The sequence below is a fragment of the Amblyraja radiata genome, chromosome 2, assembly GCF_010909765.2.
Source record: "Amblyraja radiata isolate CabotCenter1 chromosome 2, sAmbRad1.1.pri, whole genome shotgun sequence".
Lineage (NCBI taxonomy): Eukaryota > Metazoa > Chordata > Chondrichthyes > Rajiformes > Rajidae > Amblyraja > Amblyraja radiata.
In genome coordinates, this window is record NC_045957.1 from 33,366,755 (window position 1) to 33,381,953 (window position 15,199).

Consider the following 15,199-nt stretch of genomic DNA (forward strand, 5'->3'; position numbering starts at 1 on the left):
TGCGTCCTGTGCATTACAGTGGCGAATCCCAAGTCTGCTGAGCAAACTAGTCCGTAAAACCCATGTTAATGGTTTGGTTGTGTTTAGTTTAGAGATACAGCATGGAAACAGGCCCTTTGGTCACCAAGTCCACGCCAACCGCACGAATCCACGCCAACCTGTTCACACTTTCTGTATTTCGGTACAAGTTGCTAATCAGGGATGCACTAAGGTACGGCGATACACTCCTGGATTGCTTGTAAGACGAGAATGTCATGGTGATAATAAAAGCACCATTGAACCATTGAATCATTCAGCACTAGTTCTGTGTGATCCCACTTTCTCATCCTCAACAATGTCTTGGTCGACTGTAACATAATGCCCCATGGTTAGGCATTAGCAATGAGGACAACATTCTACCAATCGCACCTACAATTATTGCCCAGCAGAATGGGTATCTAGCTGATAATGCTTAAAAGAACATAGCAATGAATTGCCATGACTCACCAGTGCTGTTTCATTGCACGAATCAGGATCATGATCTGAAAACAGTGTCCCGTCCTTCAGTAAAACAACGATTGCCCTTATGATGAATGAGATGAACAAGTTCACGTGAATGTAATTCCTTGTGCAGTGAAGTTTCCTGTATTTTCGGGGGGGAAACCACAAAGTGAAATTAGTTGGTCGAATAATATTCTTTTCAGCTTGATTTTCTAATTGCGTTTCATTTTGAGTTGATTATTATCGGAATTTAAATAATTTCCACTGATGATTTGTGCTGCTAAGAGGACACTGTAAACACAGATCTATGACATGTTGTGTTACTTGATGAACACCACCAGCCATAATGTAAATCATCTGCAGCTTGTACTATTTTTAACTTGGGCAATAGAAAGTTAAATTGTTTTGGTAGCTTTTCAATATTACATAGTGTCAAATATCACACAGGTTTGCAAATCACTTTTAAATTGTTGAATAATGTCACCTAAATTATAGACTGAAATATGAACTGCCACGATAATGCGCTAACACTTAATGCCCTATCTAGTTATTTTATCTGAAGCGTAAGGCTGTTTCTATATTAAATGGGTTAAAATTGGGGCAAGACCTCTTCAGTCTCCAGGTAGTCGGTCAGTAAAAGCAAGACACAGAGAGGGCAGGTGAGAGTAACTATAGGCTAGTGAGCTTTATATCAGTGGCATGGAAATGATTGGAGAAAATCCTAGTAGATAGGATTCATGTACAATTGGAAAGGCAGAAACAGATTCGGAATCGTCAGCACAGGGAAATCTTGTCTCATTAATGTGATTGAGTTTTTTGAGAGGGTATCTCAGAGGAATGATGAAGGCAGAATGGTAGATATTGTCTTATGAACTTTAGTAATGCATTTAACAAGGTTCTGCATGGTAGGCTGATCCGGAAGGGCAAGGCACATGGTGTTCAAAGTCAGCTGCCTAATTGGATCCAAAATTAGTTTGGTGATAGAGTCCACAGGGCAGTGGTGGAAGGATGTTTTTCTGAATGTAAGCATGTGACCAGTGGTGTACGCAGGAATTGGTGCTGGGTCTCTTGTTTGTGATATTTATTAACGACTTGGATATGAATATAGGAGATAAGTTTAGTAAGCTTGCAAGCGCAACAACAAATGCAAAATGGCCTACCACCTACTTCAATGGAGACCGTCGGACTATGTTTAATCAAACTTTACTGGATTTATCTTGCACTAAATGTTATTCCATTTATTCTGTATCTACAGTATACACTGTGCACGGCTTGTAATCATGTATAGTCTTTCCGCTGATTGGATAGCACGCGATAAAAAAATGTTTTTCACTGTACCCCAGTACATGTGACAATAAACTAAACTAAAGAAAATCTGAAGTAGTGGAAATACTAACGCTGAAGTGCACTAACGGAATAACAAAATAACAAAATAAGGTAGAGTTGAGGGTATGAGTATGTGGCAGCACTTTCAAAAGGGAGTGTGACGGAGCTGATTGCTTCAGGAGTCTGGTAGCCATGGAGAACGATACGATAGAACTTTATTTATCCCAGGAGTGCCAACAGTCATTAACACAAGATACATGAAACTAAAGTCACGAGTGGAAAGGACTTATCTTGGACTTTCATCACTACTCTATCTTGGACTTTCATCATTCAAATGAAGGTTTCTCACCTGAAGAAGCAAAGGATTGCTGAGCCGGTGGTGAGAGCAACCAAGGAGGCACTGTGTCCTAGTGTGTAAATTTCCATCACCCGCACGTAAAAGGTATCGCTCTGAAACAAATAAATAGAGATGAATTGCAAAATAATAGAAAGCAGTTGGTGAATTGAAATGTCACCAGTCTTATAGTACCTACAGTCCTATAGATATATAAAATTATATATATATACCTAATATAATTTATATATATATTATATGTGTGTGTATATATGTGTGTAAAATTGCATATTTAAAAATCTATGTATGTACTATAAGATTTTTCAATTCACCGACTTTTATTATTTACATAATTATGAATGAATGAATACGTTAATTATAATATATTATATGTGTGTGTGTGTATATATATATATGTGTGTGTGTGTGATATATGTGTGTGTGTGTGTGTATATATATCAGAGAAAACAGTCCACATTAAGAATCTCCAGCTATTTACACTCCCCAGCCAGATCAGATCTGATTAACAAGCTTTCATTGCTTTCCCTTAGATAGTACGAACAACATTTCTGTGACAATGACAACCTTGGTATGCACCCTTACATAACCTTTGTACTTTCCACCGCCAACTTTCTGGAAGTTAAGACACATTTGTTTACCATTTTTCCAGCGCTGATATAAGTCACTGACTTGGAATGTTACCTCCGTTGATCTTTCCACTTTACACTGCGGCACGGTGGCGCACCTGCACAGCGGCAGAGATCCGGGTTTGATCATGACCTCGGGTGCTGTCTGTGTGGAGTTTACACGTTCTCCCTGTGACTGTTTGGGTTTCCTCTGGCTACTCTTCCAACGTGTCAAAGGCATTCAGGTTTGTAGGTTAATTGGCCTCTGTAAATTGCCGCCAGTTTAACAAATAGGATAATGTAGAACTAGTTTGATCGGGTAATTGATGTCAGTGTGAACCGAAGGGTCTGTTTCCATACTGTATCTCTAAACCAAACTGATGTGCCTGACCTGCTGAGTATCTCCAGTATGTTCTCTTTTTAGTTTCTACCCGGTCAACATGCACTTATAGTGTAAGTTAACAAGGTAATCGAGAATAGTTCCAGGGCTTAGATTCAGTAGTAATGAAGTATTTGTTTATTGTGCCACGTGTACCGATGCACTGTGGAAAGCTTTTGTTGCGTGCTAAGCAGCCTGCGGAAAGTATTGGCTGCATATTTCCAAGTCAGAATGGTAATAGTGCTAAAGATAGACACAAAATGCTGGAGTAACTCAATGGGTCAGTCAGCATCTCTGGAGAAAATGGATCAGTGACGTTTTGGGCCGGGACACTTCTTCAGACTATTTGTGTCTATCTTTGGTATAAACCAGAATCGGCAGTTCCATTTGATTACATGGTAATAGTGCTTCATTTTTCTTCCATAAATCTGCACTAAACTTAGCAAGTTAGCACAAGGGATTTTGCTGATGGTAAGATTATCATAGCAGTAAAGGCATTAAGTCATAAACCATTTTGACTTGCAAGGGCATTTTTTAACCTTCTAATCTTACATTAATTTAGTTGAGATCACATCTGAAGGTGCATTTTCACTCCTTTCACGTTTGAAACTGTCTACTTTTGTCTTGAAATGTGGGATCCACATGTCTGACTAAAAAATAAAACAAATCCCGAGTTGTTTTCGTAAATGATCATTTTGTAAACGCTGCCTAAAGCGGCGATTGCCTGTTCGTGGGCTTCAGACCCACAAATCACAAAGTTCTTATCCAACATCTAAGCAATAGGATTTTCCTCATGTTGTTTTTGTCCAATATTGATGGTACGTATCGGGTAGACGTTATTGCACTGTGCAATGAATCAATTTGGAAATTAATCAATGCAAGCATAAACCTCTTCTCATTGCTTTTTTCTTACCTTGAGATTTTAGCGTCATAGAATTGTGCAGCACAGAAACGGGCCCTTCTGCCCTACATGCCCATGCTGACCATCATACCCTATCTACACTAATCCTATCTGCCTGCATTTGCATACCTTGGGTAGGCAAGCAAAACATTTCACTGTGACTTGTCACATGTAACAATAAAGTATTCAATTCAATTCAACATTTAGTGCAAGATAAATTCCAGTAAAGTCCTATTAAACATAGTCCGAGGGTCTCCATTGAAGTAGATGGTAGGCCATTTTGCATTTGTTGTTGTTTTTGCAAGCTGACTAATTATATCTCCTGTATTCACATCCAAGTCGTGAATATATATCACAAACACGAGACCCAGTAACAATTCCTGCAGTGTACCACTGTCCACAGGCTTACAGTACATTCAGAAAATCTGCCTCTCAACCTTTCCTATTCATGTGCATGTCCGAATGTGTTTTAAATGTTCGTTTAGTGCCTGCCTCGACTCTTTCTTGAGGCAACTTTTTCCATATGTACACCACCTTCTGTGTGAAAAACTTGCCCCTCTGGTTCCTATTAAATCTTCCATATAGAAGGGTGGAGAGAGAGTAGATGGTGGAGGGGAAAGAAAGGCATAGACGGGGAGGGGATGTGAGGGGAAATGGAGAAGGGGGAGGTGGGTCGTTCCCTCTTGGTCCCGGGCAGCGCCCCCACCCCTCCAGTCGCCGTGCTTCACGCACTCAGCCCCGGCTCCACCCCTCTCTCTCTCCGGGGAGACGCGGTGAACAATACAGGGAGGGCTGGGCCGGGGGTTGGAACAACGTTTACAAACCTCGGCCTCAGCTCACACACGTCCGCCCGGACCCCGGCATCCGCTCCCGCCGCTAGCCCTCCTTCTCTTCCATCCCTCCCTTCCCTTCTTCCCTCCCTCCCTTCTTCCCTCTCTACACACACACACACACACACACACACACACACACACACACACACACACACACACACACACACACACACACACACACACACACACACACACACACACACACACACACACACACTTCAGTCACTAAAACAAATTGTATTGTGACTATGTACTTTTCAGAGGTGATCTACACATTTTGTTTGCTACTTGTAGGCTTACATGTATGCAATTTTATATTAAAATGTAGCTTAGATCTGTTTGGTCCATTAACTCGCAGGCACTTTTTAAGCGCACATTTTGATTATTTTCCATTCTACCATAGAGATATAAAGTCTATAATAGACTTTATTTATAAAGTTGTATAAATAAAGTTGTATGTTCAAAGTTAAAAAGGAAGGAATATCAAAATGATCACCTGCAGCTGGGAAAAGAAAGCTGATTTGTGCATGAAGAAGCCATGACCAAAGCAAAGATACTCGAGCGGAGACGGAAGCCGGTTACGGAAATGGTGCTGAAGTTTACCCATGACCCTACTACGGCTTTTTCGTTGAGTGGACTATCTTGCTCCGCTATAGGATCTTTGGCTTCGAGTCTCCATAAGATGGAGAGTGTGGGGGAAAGTGGAACTGTAAGGGCAGTCCACGTCTTTCACCAACTCATTGGAACTTTTCCCAATTCCATAATGACTGTCTTTGAACTTGGCCCTCATTAGACCTGGCGCCTCTCCGCCGTAATCAGAGCTCACCTCCTGGACGCTCAACTCGTAGACCACCCTCTCCTTCCTGAAGCGGATATCAAACAGCTGTAATCCGCTGGCGGGACTGTGGCGGAACGCGAACTCCCAGTCAAAGTAGCGAACGTGGTTGTTTACAACGTGGTATCTTGGTCTACGTGGCTCAAACTGGAGGGGGCCGTAGGTTTGAAACATCTGGCGATAAGGTCCTAGACCGCCCAACCTCTCCTACAGCTCGGGCCCTGGCAACATCCTTATGAATCTTCTCTGCATTCTTTCCAGCTTAAAAAAGCTTCTGAAGAGTTTAATTCTTTTGATGTAATGGGAGAGCATTAAGTAGCACCGGAATGCATTAATGTATTTTTAGCCGTCACTGCTTTAAACACTCTATTTCCTCCATTTTGTTGTTTTGAACAAATTATTATTAATGCTTTGTGATGTACCTTTAAATTGATGGAGCTTGGAATGAATAAACAGCAGTAAGCCACAGCAAAACAGTGCACAAAGTAGTTAAAAGCATAGATCACACAGCATGGAAACAGATCTTTCAACCTCACTCATCCATGCTGACCAAAATACTCATCCAGGTTATTCTTATTTGCCCACACTTGACCCATATCTCTCTCTAAACTTTTTCTATTCATGCAGTTGCTCCTTCTAGAGAGCCAGACTGCTCATATGTCTTGAACTAGATGAATCTAACTATAAAATGCAAATCACAGGTCTCAAGTGGCCCTGAAAGTGTCACTGTATAAGCCAGTGGACATTTGTCACGGCTTCGGAGTCGAGAGGCAACTTCCCTCCCTGTCGTTGCCTTTGTCACGCACTCCGTGTATTGTGCGGCAAGAAATTAATTTCAACTCATGCACCGTGATGAAGTGCTTTCCCAACACAAGCCTTTCAAAGCCTTCCGCACTTTTTTGCAGATTGCGAATTTAAAACTATACAAACGTAAATTAGTGAAGTGATGGAAATTTGAAATAGGATACAAAAGCGATGCTGCCTCTGTGGAGAGAGGGGGAAAATTAATATGTCTAGTCAATGACCTTTTATAAGAATCATTGGGTGGTAGATCACATCCTCCAGCAATAACTGCAGTCTGAAATGCTAAATGGCGCAGATGTCTATTCAGAGCTGCCAACTGGTGAGGTTTGGCCCAGACAGTTTTTAGGTTGATGGTTGCATTCATTATATCACCATGGGTGGTGGCACTGTGGCGCAGTGGTACAGCTGCTGCCTTACAGCCTGGGTTCGATCCTGACTACGGGTGCTGCCTGTACGGAGTTTGCTCATTCCCTCTGTGACCGTGTGGGTTTTCTCCGGATGCTCTGGTCCCCTCCCACACTGCAAATACATACAGGTTTGGAGGCTAATTGGCTTCAGAAAAGGTTGTAAATTGTTGATAGTGTGTTAGATAGTTCTAGTGTATGGGGATTGCTGGTTGGCGTGGACTCGGAGGGTCGAAGGGCCTGTTTCCCTGCTGTATCAAACTAAACTAAATATGATCTGTATTGTGTCTCTGTCTGAGAAATAGGGCACTTAGATAAAGTGTTCACTTGTTCATTAGTTCACAGGCAGATGCTGCAAGTAATTAAGAGGGGAAATTACATATTAGCATTTATCTTTCAGAGCTTGGAATTGTGTTGCAATGATATAGGGTTTTAGTGATAGGGTAATACAGCTGCTCCACGACCTACGATGGGGTTACGTTCCGATAAACCCATTGTAAATCGAAAATATGGTAAGTCGAATCGCATTGACTGCAATTTGATCACGAGACCGGAAGTGAGCTGCAGTTCGCTGCCGTTGCCCAGCATTTGCACCATCGTAAAGTCAAAGCATCATAAAAATGGGGAGCATCGGTGCTGCAAACATCCCTGGCTCCCTTAGCTGAGAAGAGATCTGGTAGCACAGGGCAGTCCAATGTAGATTCACTGGGCTAATTCCTGGGGTGAGAGGGTTGTCTTACCAAGGGAGACCAAATAATATGGGCCTGTATTATTTTGTATTTAGAAGATTGAGAGGAGATCTTATTGAAACCGAAGGGGGTATGCCAGGGTAGATGTTGATTTGTTTTCATGGGAGAATCTTGAACAATGGAACATAGCTATAAGTTAAGGAGCAGTCACTTAAAGCCACGGTACGCAGAAATATATTCTCGCAGAGGGTGGGCAATCCCTGGAAATTCTCTGCCTCAGGAGCTGGCTCATAAGCTGTATTCAAAGTGAGGGTGGATCAAATTTTGAACGGTTGGGGGGTGGAGGACAAAGGGGCTCTGGCACAGAGAAAGAGTTGAGGCCTGGAGTTCATGAGATAATTTCCATTGAGGGCAGCACATTGGCGCAGCGGTGGAGTTGCTGCCTTACAGTGCCAGCGACCCAGGTTCGAACCTGACTAGGGGTGCTGTCTGTACAGAGTTTGTATGTTCTCCCTGTGACCACATTGCTCCAGTTTCCTCCCATATTAAAAAGACTTGCAGGTTTGAAGGTTAATTGGGTTCTGTAAGTCATCCCTAGTGTGTAGGATAATGTGTAGTGAATAGCCTGGATGGAGTGGATGTAGAGACTATGTTTTCATTAGAGTGAGAGTCTAGGACCAGAGGCCTAAGCCTCAGAATAAAAGGACATACTTTTAGAAAGGAGATGAAGAGGAATGTATTTAGTCAGAGGGTGTGAATCTGTGGAATTAATTGCCAAAGGAGGCTACGGAGACCTGGTCTATGGATATTTTTAAGGCGGATTCTTAATTAGTTTGGGTGTCAGGGGTTATGGTGAGAAGGCAGGAGAATGGGGTTGAGGGCGAAAAATAGATCAGTCATGATTGAATGGCAGAGAAGACTAGATGGGCCGAATGGCTTAATTCTGCTCCTATAATTAATGAAATGAATTTCTGAACTAGTGTGTGGGCGATTGCTGATCAGCATGGACTCGGTGGGCTGAAGGGCCTCTTTCCACACTGAATCTCTAAACTGAAGTAGACCAAAGCATGGGTATATCAGCCATGGTCATATTGGAATGGTGGAGCAGTCGAGGAGCCAGATGGCCTACCCCAGCTCCAATATTCCACTGTCCTTGTGGAACTCCCATCCCAGCGAAGTGCTTGGACTATGTTCACCGCAGGGACACGATTGTTCAAGAAGGCAGGCAATTCGCCACTACTTCAATTGCAACTAGTAAAGGCAAAAATGCTGAGTTTTCCAGCAACAATCCCATTCCGAACACTGAATTTCAAAAAAAGTGTACACGATTGGTTGAGCATTGCGCGAGGAGTGGGGAAAAGCGAATGAATAGTTGTCTCTCCAGTGCACTTTACCATTTATTGATTCTATCTGAGGCTATATTTATTTCACTAACAACCACACTTAAACAGATTGCAAAGTCGCAATGGGATATCATTCTGGTCCAACTGGTTGCCGAATTTCCTTCGATTTTTATACAACCTAATCTTCAATAAGCAAAACCAAAGTGAAGGAGAAAAGGGCCTGTCCCACTTGGCCGTCATTTACCCGAGTAGTAAATGGCGGTAGTGACTGACGCGAGACTGTCGCGCGCATCATCACGCAACTTCATGCGTCAGCACAGCCGTCTGGAGCGCATGACGTCATTTGAATACCCAGTTTATGATATTTACCCAGTTTATGATATTTATGGTGATTTTCTAAAATGTTCCAGGTTCTTGAGTGGTGCTAGCAATTGGAAAACTGCTGATGTAATGCCCCTATTCAAAAAAAGAGGTGAATGAAAAGTAGCAAGCTGCAGACCAAACTAATCTGTAGGAAGGAACTGCAGATGCTGGTTTAAATTGAAGATAGACACAAATTGCAGGAGTAACTCGGCGGGACAGGCAGCATCTCTGGAGAGAAGGAATAGATGATGCTTCGGGTCGAGACTCTTCTTCAGTCTGAAGAAGGGTCTCGACCCGAAACGTCACCCATTGCTTCTCTCCAGAGATGCTGCCGGTCCCGCTGAGTTACTCCAGCATTTTGTATCACTTATCTGGTTTGCTCTTCCTTTTCTACCAACTGCACCCCTTCTCATGTCATTCGTTCATCCAGCTGGAGGAGATACAACATTTGTCTTTTTAACCTCCTCCTTCCCCACAATCCAGGGACCCAAGCAGTCATTGCAAGTGAAGCATCAATTCACTTTTGCACTTTCCGGTTGGTGTTCACCACGTAGTTTTCTCTACGAAACTGTGCCAATTTTTAAATCGCGCGCGCTTATATCCATGACACATAAAAGGCGGGCCGACTGCGCATGGGCGGCGCACGGCTGCGCATGGTTACGCACAGTGACGTAATCATGCATCACCACGCACTACATGTACGAGGCCATGATGTCAGCGTGTGACCGCAGTACGTCCGCGTGCGTAAGCAATACGCCATGCCGGTGGCATGCGAAGATTTCGTGCAGCACGAAATCCTGGAGTGCTGCGCGATACCGCGCGCAACTCCACACTCCACCACGCCTCTCCATGCGCCCGTCCCACGCTACCCACACGCTACCCGTGCGTCACAACGCGACGACCACATTTTTGGAGATCGCGTAAATGGTGCGCAAATAACAGCCAAGTGGGACAGGCCCACAACTCCACGGGTCAGGCAACATCTGTGGAGGGTACGGATAGACAACATTTTGGCTCAAGACCTTTCTTGAGTCTGATGAAAGGTTTTGACCCAAATCGTTGCCTGTCCATTCCCTCCAGAGATGTTGCCTGACCCGCTGAGTTACTCCAGCATTTTGTATTTTGCTCAAAGTTTAGCATCTACGGTTCCTTGTGCTTCTAATTTTCAATATAACACATTTTTGGCTGCAAAGGAGTTTAGAGTTTACTTTAGTCTAGAGATACAGCATGGAGCCCAGCCCTTCGGCCCACTGAGTCCGTGCTGACCAAAGACCACCCGTACACTAGTGTTATGTGATCCCAGATTCGCATCCTTACGTTAGGGGCAAATTACGGAGACCAAATTATCTACAAACCTGCACATCTTGGGAGCTGGGAGGAAACTGGAGTACCTGGAGAAAACCCATGGGTTCACTGAGAGAACGTTTGTCAGGATCGAAACCGGGTCTCTGGAGCCGTGAGGCAGCAGCTGTACTGCTGTGCCACTGTGCTGCACGTACACTGTACATTTTCAAATGATCACAGTGACGGGCTTAAGATTTCCAGATACACTAACTGGCATTTATATTGCAACTCTAATGTAGGAACATGCCCTTAGGTATTAGAACAGTATAACTGGGCCAGAGTCAAAACAGGATCATGTTAGTTTTAAGAGATTAGTCAGCTAAGCTTCACGTAGTATCACAAAAGTGGAGAGGCAGGTGGAGAGAGGGATTTCAGAAGAAAAAAATAAATACAACAATAGGGATGAAAGATGCTGTCAACAATCCACGAGGATTGAAAAGCTAAGTTATTTTCAATTTAAATGTTCTTGGTTATTATAAGGTCATAAGGTCATAAGTGATAGGAGTATAATTAGGCCATTCAGCCCATCAATTTTCTCCGCCATTCAATCATCTCATCCTCCTAACCCCATTCTCCTGCCTTTTCCCCATAACCTCAGATCAAGAATCTATCTATCTCTGCCTTAAACATATTCACTGACTTGGCCTCCACAGCCTTCTGTGGCAAATAATTCCACAGATTCACCACCCTCTGACTAAAGACATTTCTCCTCATCTGCTTCTGAAAAGAACGTCCTTTAATTCTGAGGCTATGACCTCTAGTCCTAGACTCTCGCACTAGTGGAAACATCCTCTCCACATCCACTCTATCCAAGCCTTTCACTATTCACTAAACTTGCACTATAATGATTTGGTTACCTGTTATCATTTAAAATTGGACATGAAGTGCTTGAGTACCTGCAATATCATGTCCCCGCATCTATGTGATTGGCTTGAAGTAAGTCTCTGATGTGACTTAGCAACATTTGGCAGCATTGAACTTCACAAACAGTTGAAGTTCAGATAGATATGGGCAATAAACTCCCAGCTTTATCAACGTAATTTACAGCTTGAGATAACATAACATTAAAATACTTGAAGGTATTGATATTGATAGTGGTTTATTACTGTCAAGTGTACTGAGATACGATGCAAATGTGCATTGAGATTCAGTTTGAAGGAGGGTCCTGACCCGCAATGCAATCTGTCCATTTCCCTGTACAGATGCTGCCTGACCTGCTGGGTTCCTCCAGCAGTTTTGTTTTCACTGTGAACATTATCCAGACAGATCATACCAGTCCCCTCGACTGCTGGACCGCGGGAGAAGGAACAAAGGGAAGAGATAAGACGTTTGCCTTCCATCACAGTGAGGAGGTGTTGGAGATTCACTGTGATGGATGTTTGTGTAAATTGTGTTAAGTGTGTGTCTTGGTATTTTTGTTGTTGTAATGTCATGACTGTAGGAATGACATTTTGTTCAAACCTTGTCTGTTTGAATGACAATAAAAGGCATTCTATTCTATTCTATTCTATTCTATTCTACTGGTGCTGTCTGTACGGAGTTTGTCCGTTCTCTCCGTGACCGTGTGGGTTTTCTCTGAGATCATCGGTTCCCTCCCACACTCCAAAGACATACAAGTCTGCAGTTTAATTGGCTTGGTATTAGTGTAAATTGACCATAGTGTGTGTAAGATAGTGTTAATGTGCAGGGACCGCTGGTCGGTGTGGACTCGGTGGGCCGAGGGGCCTGTTTCCATGCTTTATCATTTAAAAAAACCCTAATAGATACCATTAGGTTGTATGCTATTGAAGTGGAACATGAGGGGAGCAAACCGAGAAGGTGCAGAGAGAGCGGGTTCTACAGAAAGTGGAAAGGGGTTGGGATGGTAAGGTGTGACTGGATGTGGGATCACATTGAAGGTGATGGACATACCGCAGAATGACCTGTTAGATGCGGAGGCTGATTGAAAAGCGAGGACCTGGGGTAATGGACCAAAAAAAACCATCTGGCTTTTCCAAAGCTTGGTTTAATAAAAAAACAAAATGACCATAGAAATCCAATGGGATGGGACCTTTCTGTAACTGAAATTGTAAATTTACTAAGTTCAGCTTCACTTGAACTGGACATAAAAGTAAATGTATAGTGTTAAAGAGTAAAGAGCCAAATAATAACACCCACAGTCACATGTTCTCCGTCTTACCAAGTCTGTGAATGTATTTCCTCGGGAAAGACATAAATATTTTATATTTTATTAGTGTATTTTTGGAATCGAAATGAATCAGTTGCTCCAACTCTCTCTCCCGCTCACTATTCCACTCTTATCTTGTGTATTAATCACTTACAATGATGCGACAAAAATAGGCAAAGAAATATTAAACAACGATAAAAATTGAATTCAGCTATTAAATTTTGATGTTTCCTGAAATAAAACAGACCTTGAAACCAAAAACAAAACATATTTATAACTAGTATCAGCTAATTGAAATGCAAGGGATTGTGCGTCGATAAGAGTTAGCCAAGGCAGCTTTGGCAGAAGTTATATAAAATATGGTTTCTCTGGGAAATTCAACTGATAGAGATTTGATCTATTGCCCACCAACATTTTTTTCTGAAACAAATTTATGTCCTTTTTTCTGTTGAAGAGAATCATTGAGCATTAAAAAGGAGACTGTTCATCCGTCATCATTATTCACAGCTATGTCACCTTTCTGCAATTTAATTTCAAGTATTTGACCAATTCTCCCCCTGAATGTTGTGATTGGATCTGTTCCCATCAATTTTCTGGCCAATGCATTCCACAAGAGCTTGTTAAGTGAAAAGAAATGTGCATCTTCCATTTAGTTCCATTTTGTTAATTATTCCTCATTTTCGGCACGGACTAGAAGGGTCGAGATGGCCTGTTTCCGTGCTGTAATTGTTATATGGTTATATGGTTATATGGTTATTTCTGCTATTTGGCTGCCGATCACCACCCCCCCCCCCCCCCCGCCGATTCCCCCCCCCCCCCCCCCTGCTGATCCCCCCCCCCCCCCTCTCCCCACCGCCAATGGGAATTGCTTGCTAAAGCCGCATCAAGCTATGAATGTCCATGTTACATTTCCCTTGAGACGAGGTCAAATGCCTCAAACTCTTGGGCTCCATTCAGATTAGTTTTGTCCCTCCTTGTCTTCTCCCCATTGCCCTTATCTTGACCTGCTGTGATAACAATGTAGTTTGCCAGCACTCAATCTGCCAGCATCTGCAGTTCCTTCTTAAACACTCAATCTGCCAGAGTCAGAGCTTCAATGGAATAGCTGACATTGGTATGGGACCGGTATTTCTGGCCGAAGAGCCTCGACCCGAAACGTCACCCATTCCTTCTCTCTAGAGATGCTGCCTGTCCTGCTGAGTTGCTCTAGCTTTTTGTGTCTATCTTCGGTTTAAACCAGCATCTGCAGTTCCTGTGTACACATCTCAACCAATAACTGACCTAAATTTGTGTAGAATACTTGGCAGATTAGGGCTTTGAAAGCACCAGATGCTGGAATCTGTATCAAAAGGAGAGCAGCTGCCAGAACGCTATGGGTCAGAAAGCATCCGAGGATGGAAATGAACATTCCAAGTAGTATCTCCACCTTGAAATGTTAACTCTCTATTTTCCTCCACATTGCGGCACGGTGGCGCAGCAGTAGAGTTGCTGCCTTAAGGGCCTGTCCCACTGTACGAGGTAATGCAAGAGTTCTCCCGAGTTTCCTCTGATTCAAACTCGGAGAATTACGGTAATAGCCGCTCGTAGGTACTCGGGGCTCTCGTGGACATTTTTCAACATGTTGAAAAAACTTCACGAGCTTCCCGCGTTTACCGAGTACCTGCCGTTAGCGTTACGAGCCGCTAAGAGACGTCCCGAGCTCCGACGTACCCGCTACGTACATTCTACGTGCTTACCACGAGTTTGATTTTTTTTTAAACTCGGGAGAGTTGTTGGGTAGAGCCCTTTACAGCGCAGGAGACCCTGACTACGGATGCTGACTGTGCGGAGTTTGTACATTCTCTCTGTGGGTTTTCTCCCGGTATTTCGGTTTCGTCCCACACTCCAAAGCCATGCAGGTTTGTAGGTTAATTGGCTTTGGTAAAATTGTAAATTGTCCCTAGTGTGTAGAATAGCGCTAGTGCACCGGGTGATCGCTGGTCTGTGTGGACTAAGGGGCTGACGGGACTGTTTACGTGCTGTATCTCTAAAGTCTAAAGTCTAATGTAAACTGTAATAGTGACCATAAAGCTATCAGAGAACTTTTCAAACCCATTCATGTCCTTGAGTGCAGAAAATCTACTCTCCTCCCTTGCATTGTTGTGGTGCGAATGTGATCGAAGACACCTAGCAATTCAATTAATCTTCATCACCCTCTGAAATGGTTTGGTAAAATTATATAATTGTATGTAATTTTATTATATTGTTTACAGTGTACTATGCTTACATATTGTGTTGTGCTGCTGCAAGTCAGAATTTCATTGTTCTACCTGGGACACATGACAATCAAACACTCTTGACTTCACAACACTCAGTATAGGGGTATTTAAGG

At 43.0% G+C, this 15,199-nt stretch overlaps 1 protein-coding gene across 2 annotated transcripts in view; it reads right to left on the reverse strand.

The window, feature by feature from the left end:
- vipr2 (vasoactive intestinal peptide receptor 2) overlaps positions 1-15,199 on the reverse strand; it is an 81,108-nt gene that overhangs the window by 22,580 nt on the left and 43,329 nt on the right. For both annotated transcript variants that reach the window (XM_033044633.1, XM_033044623.1), the window contains 2 exons: positions 2,156-2,256; positions 487-622 (listed from right to left, as the gene is read on the reverse strand). In XM_033044633.1, the coding sequence (XP_032900524.1) occupies positions 487-622; positions 2,156-2,256 (237 nt within the window). The remainder of the gene's footprint in view (positions 1-486; positions 623-2,155; positions 2,257-15,199) is intronic.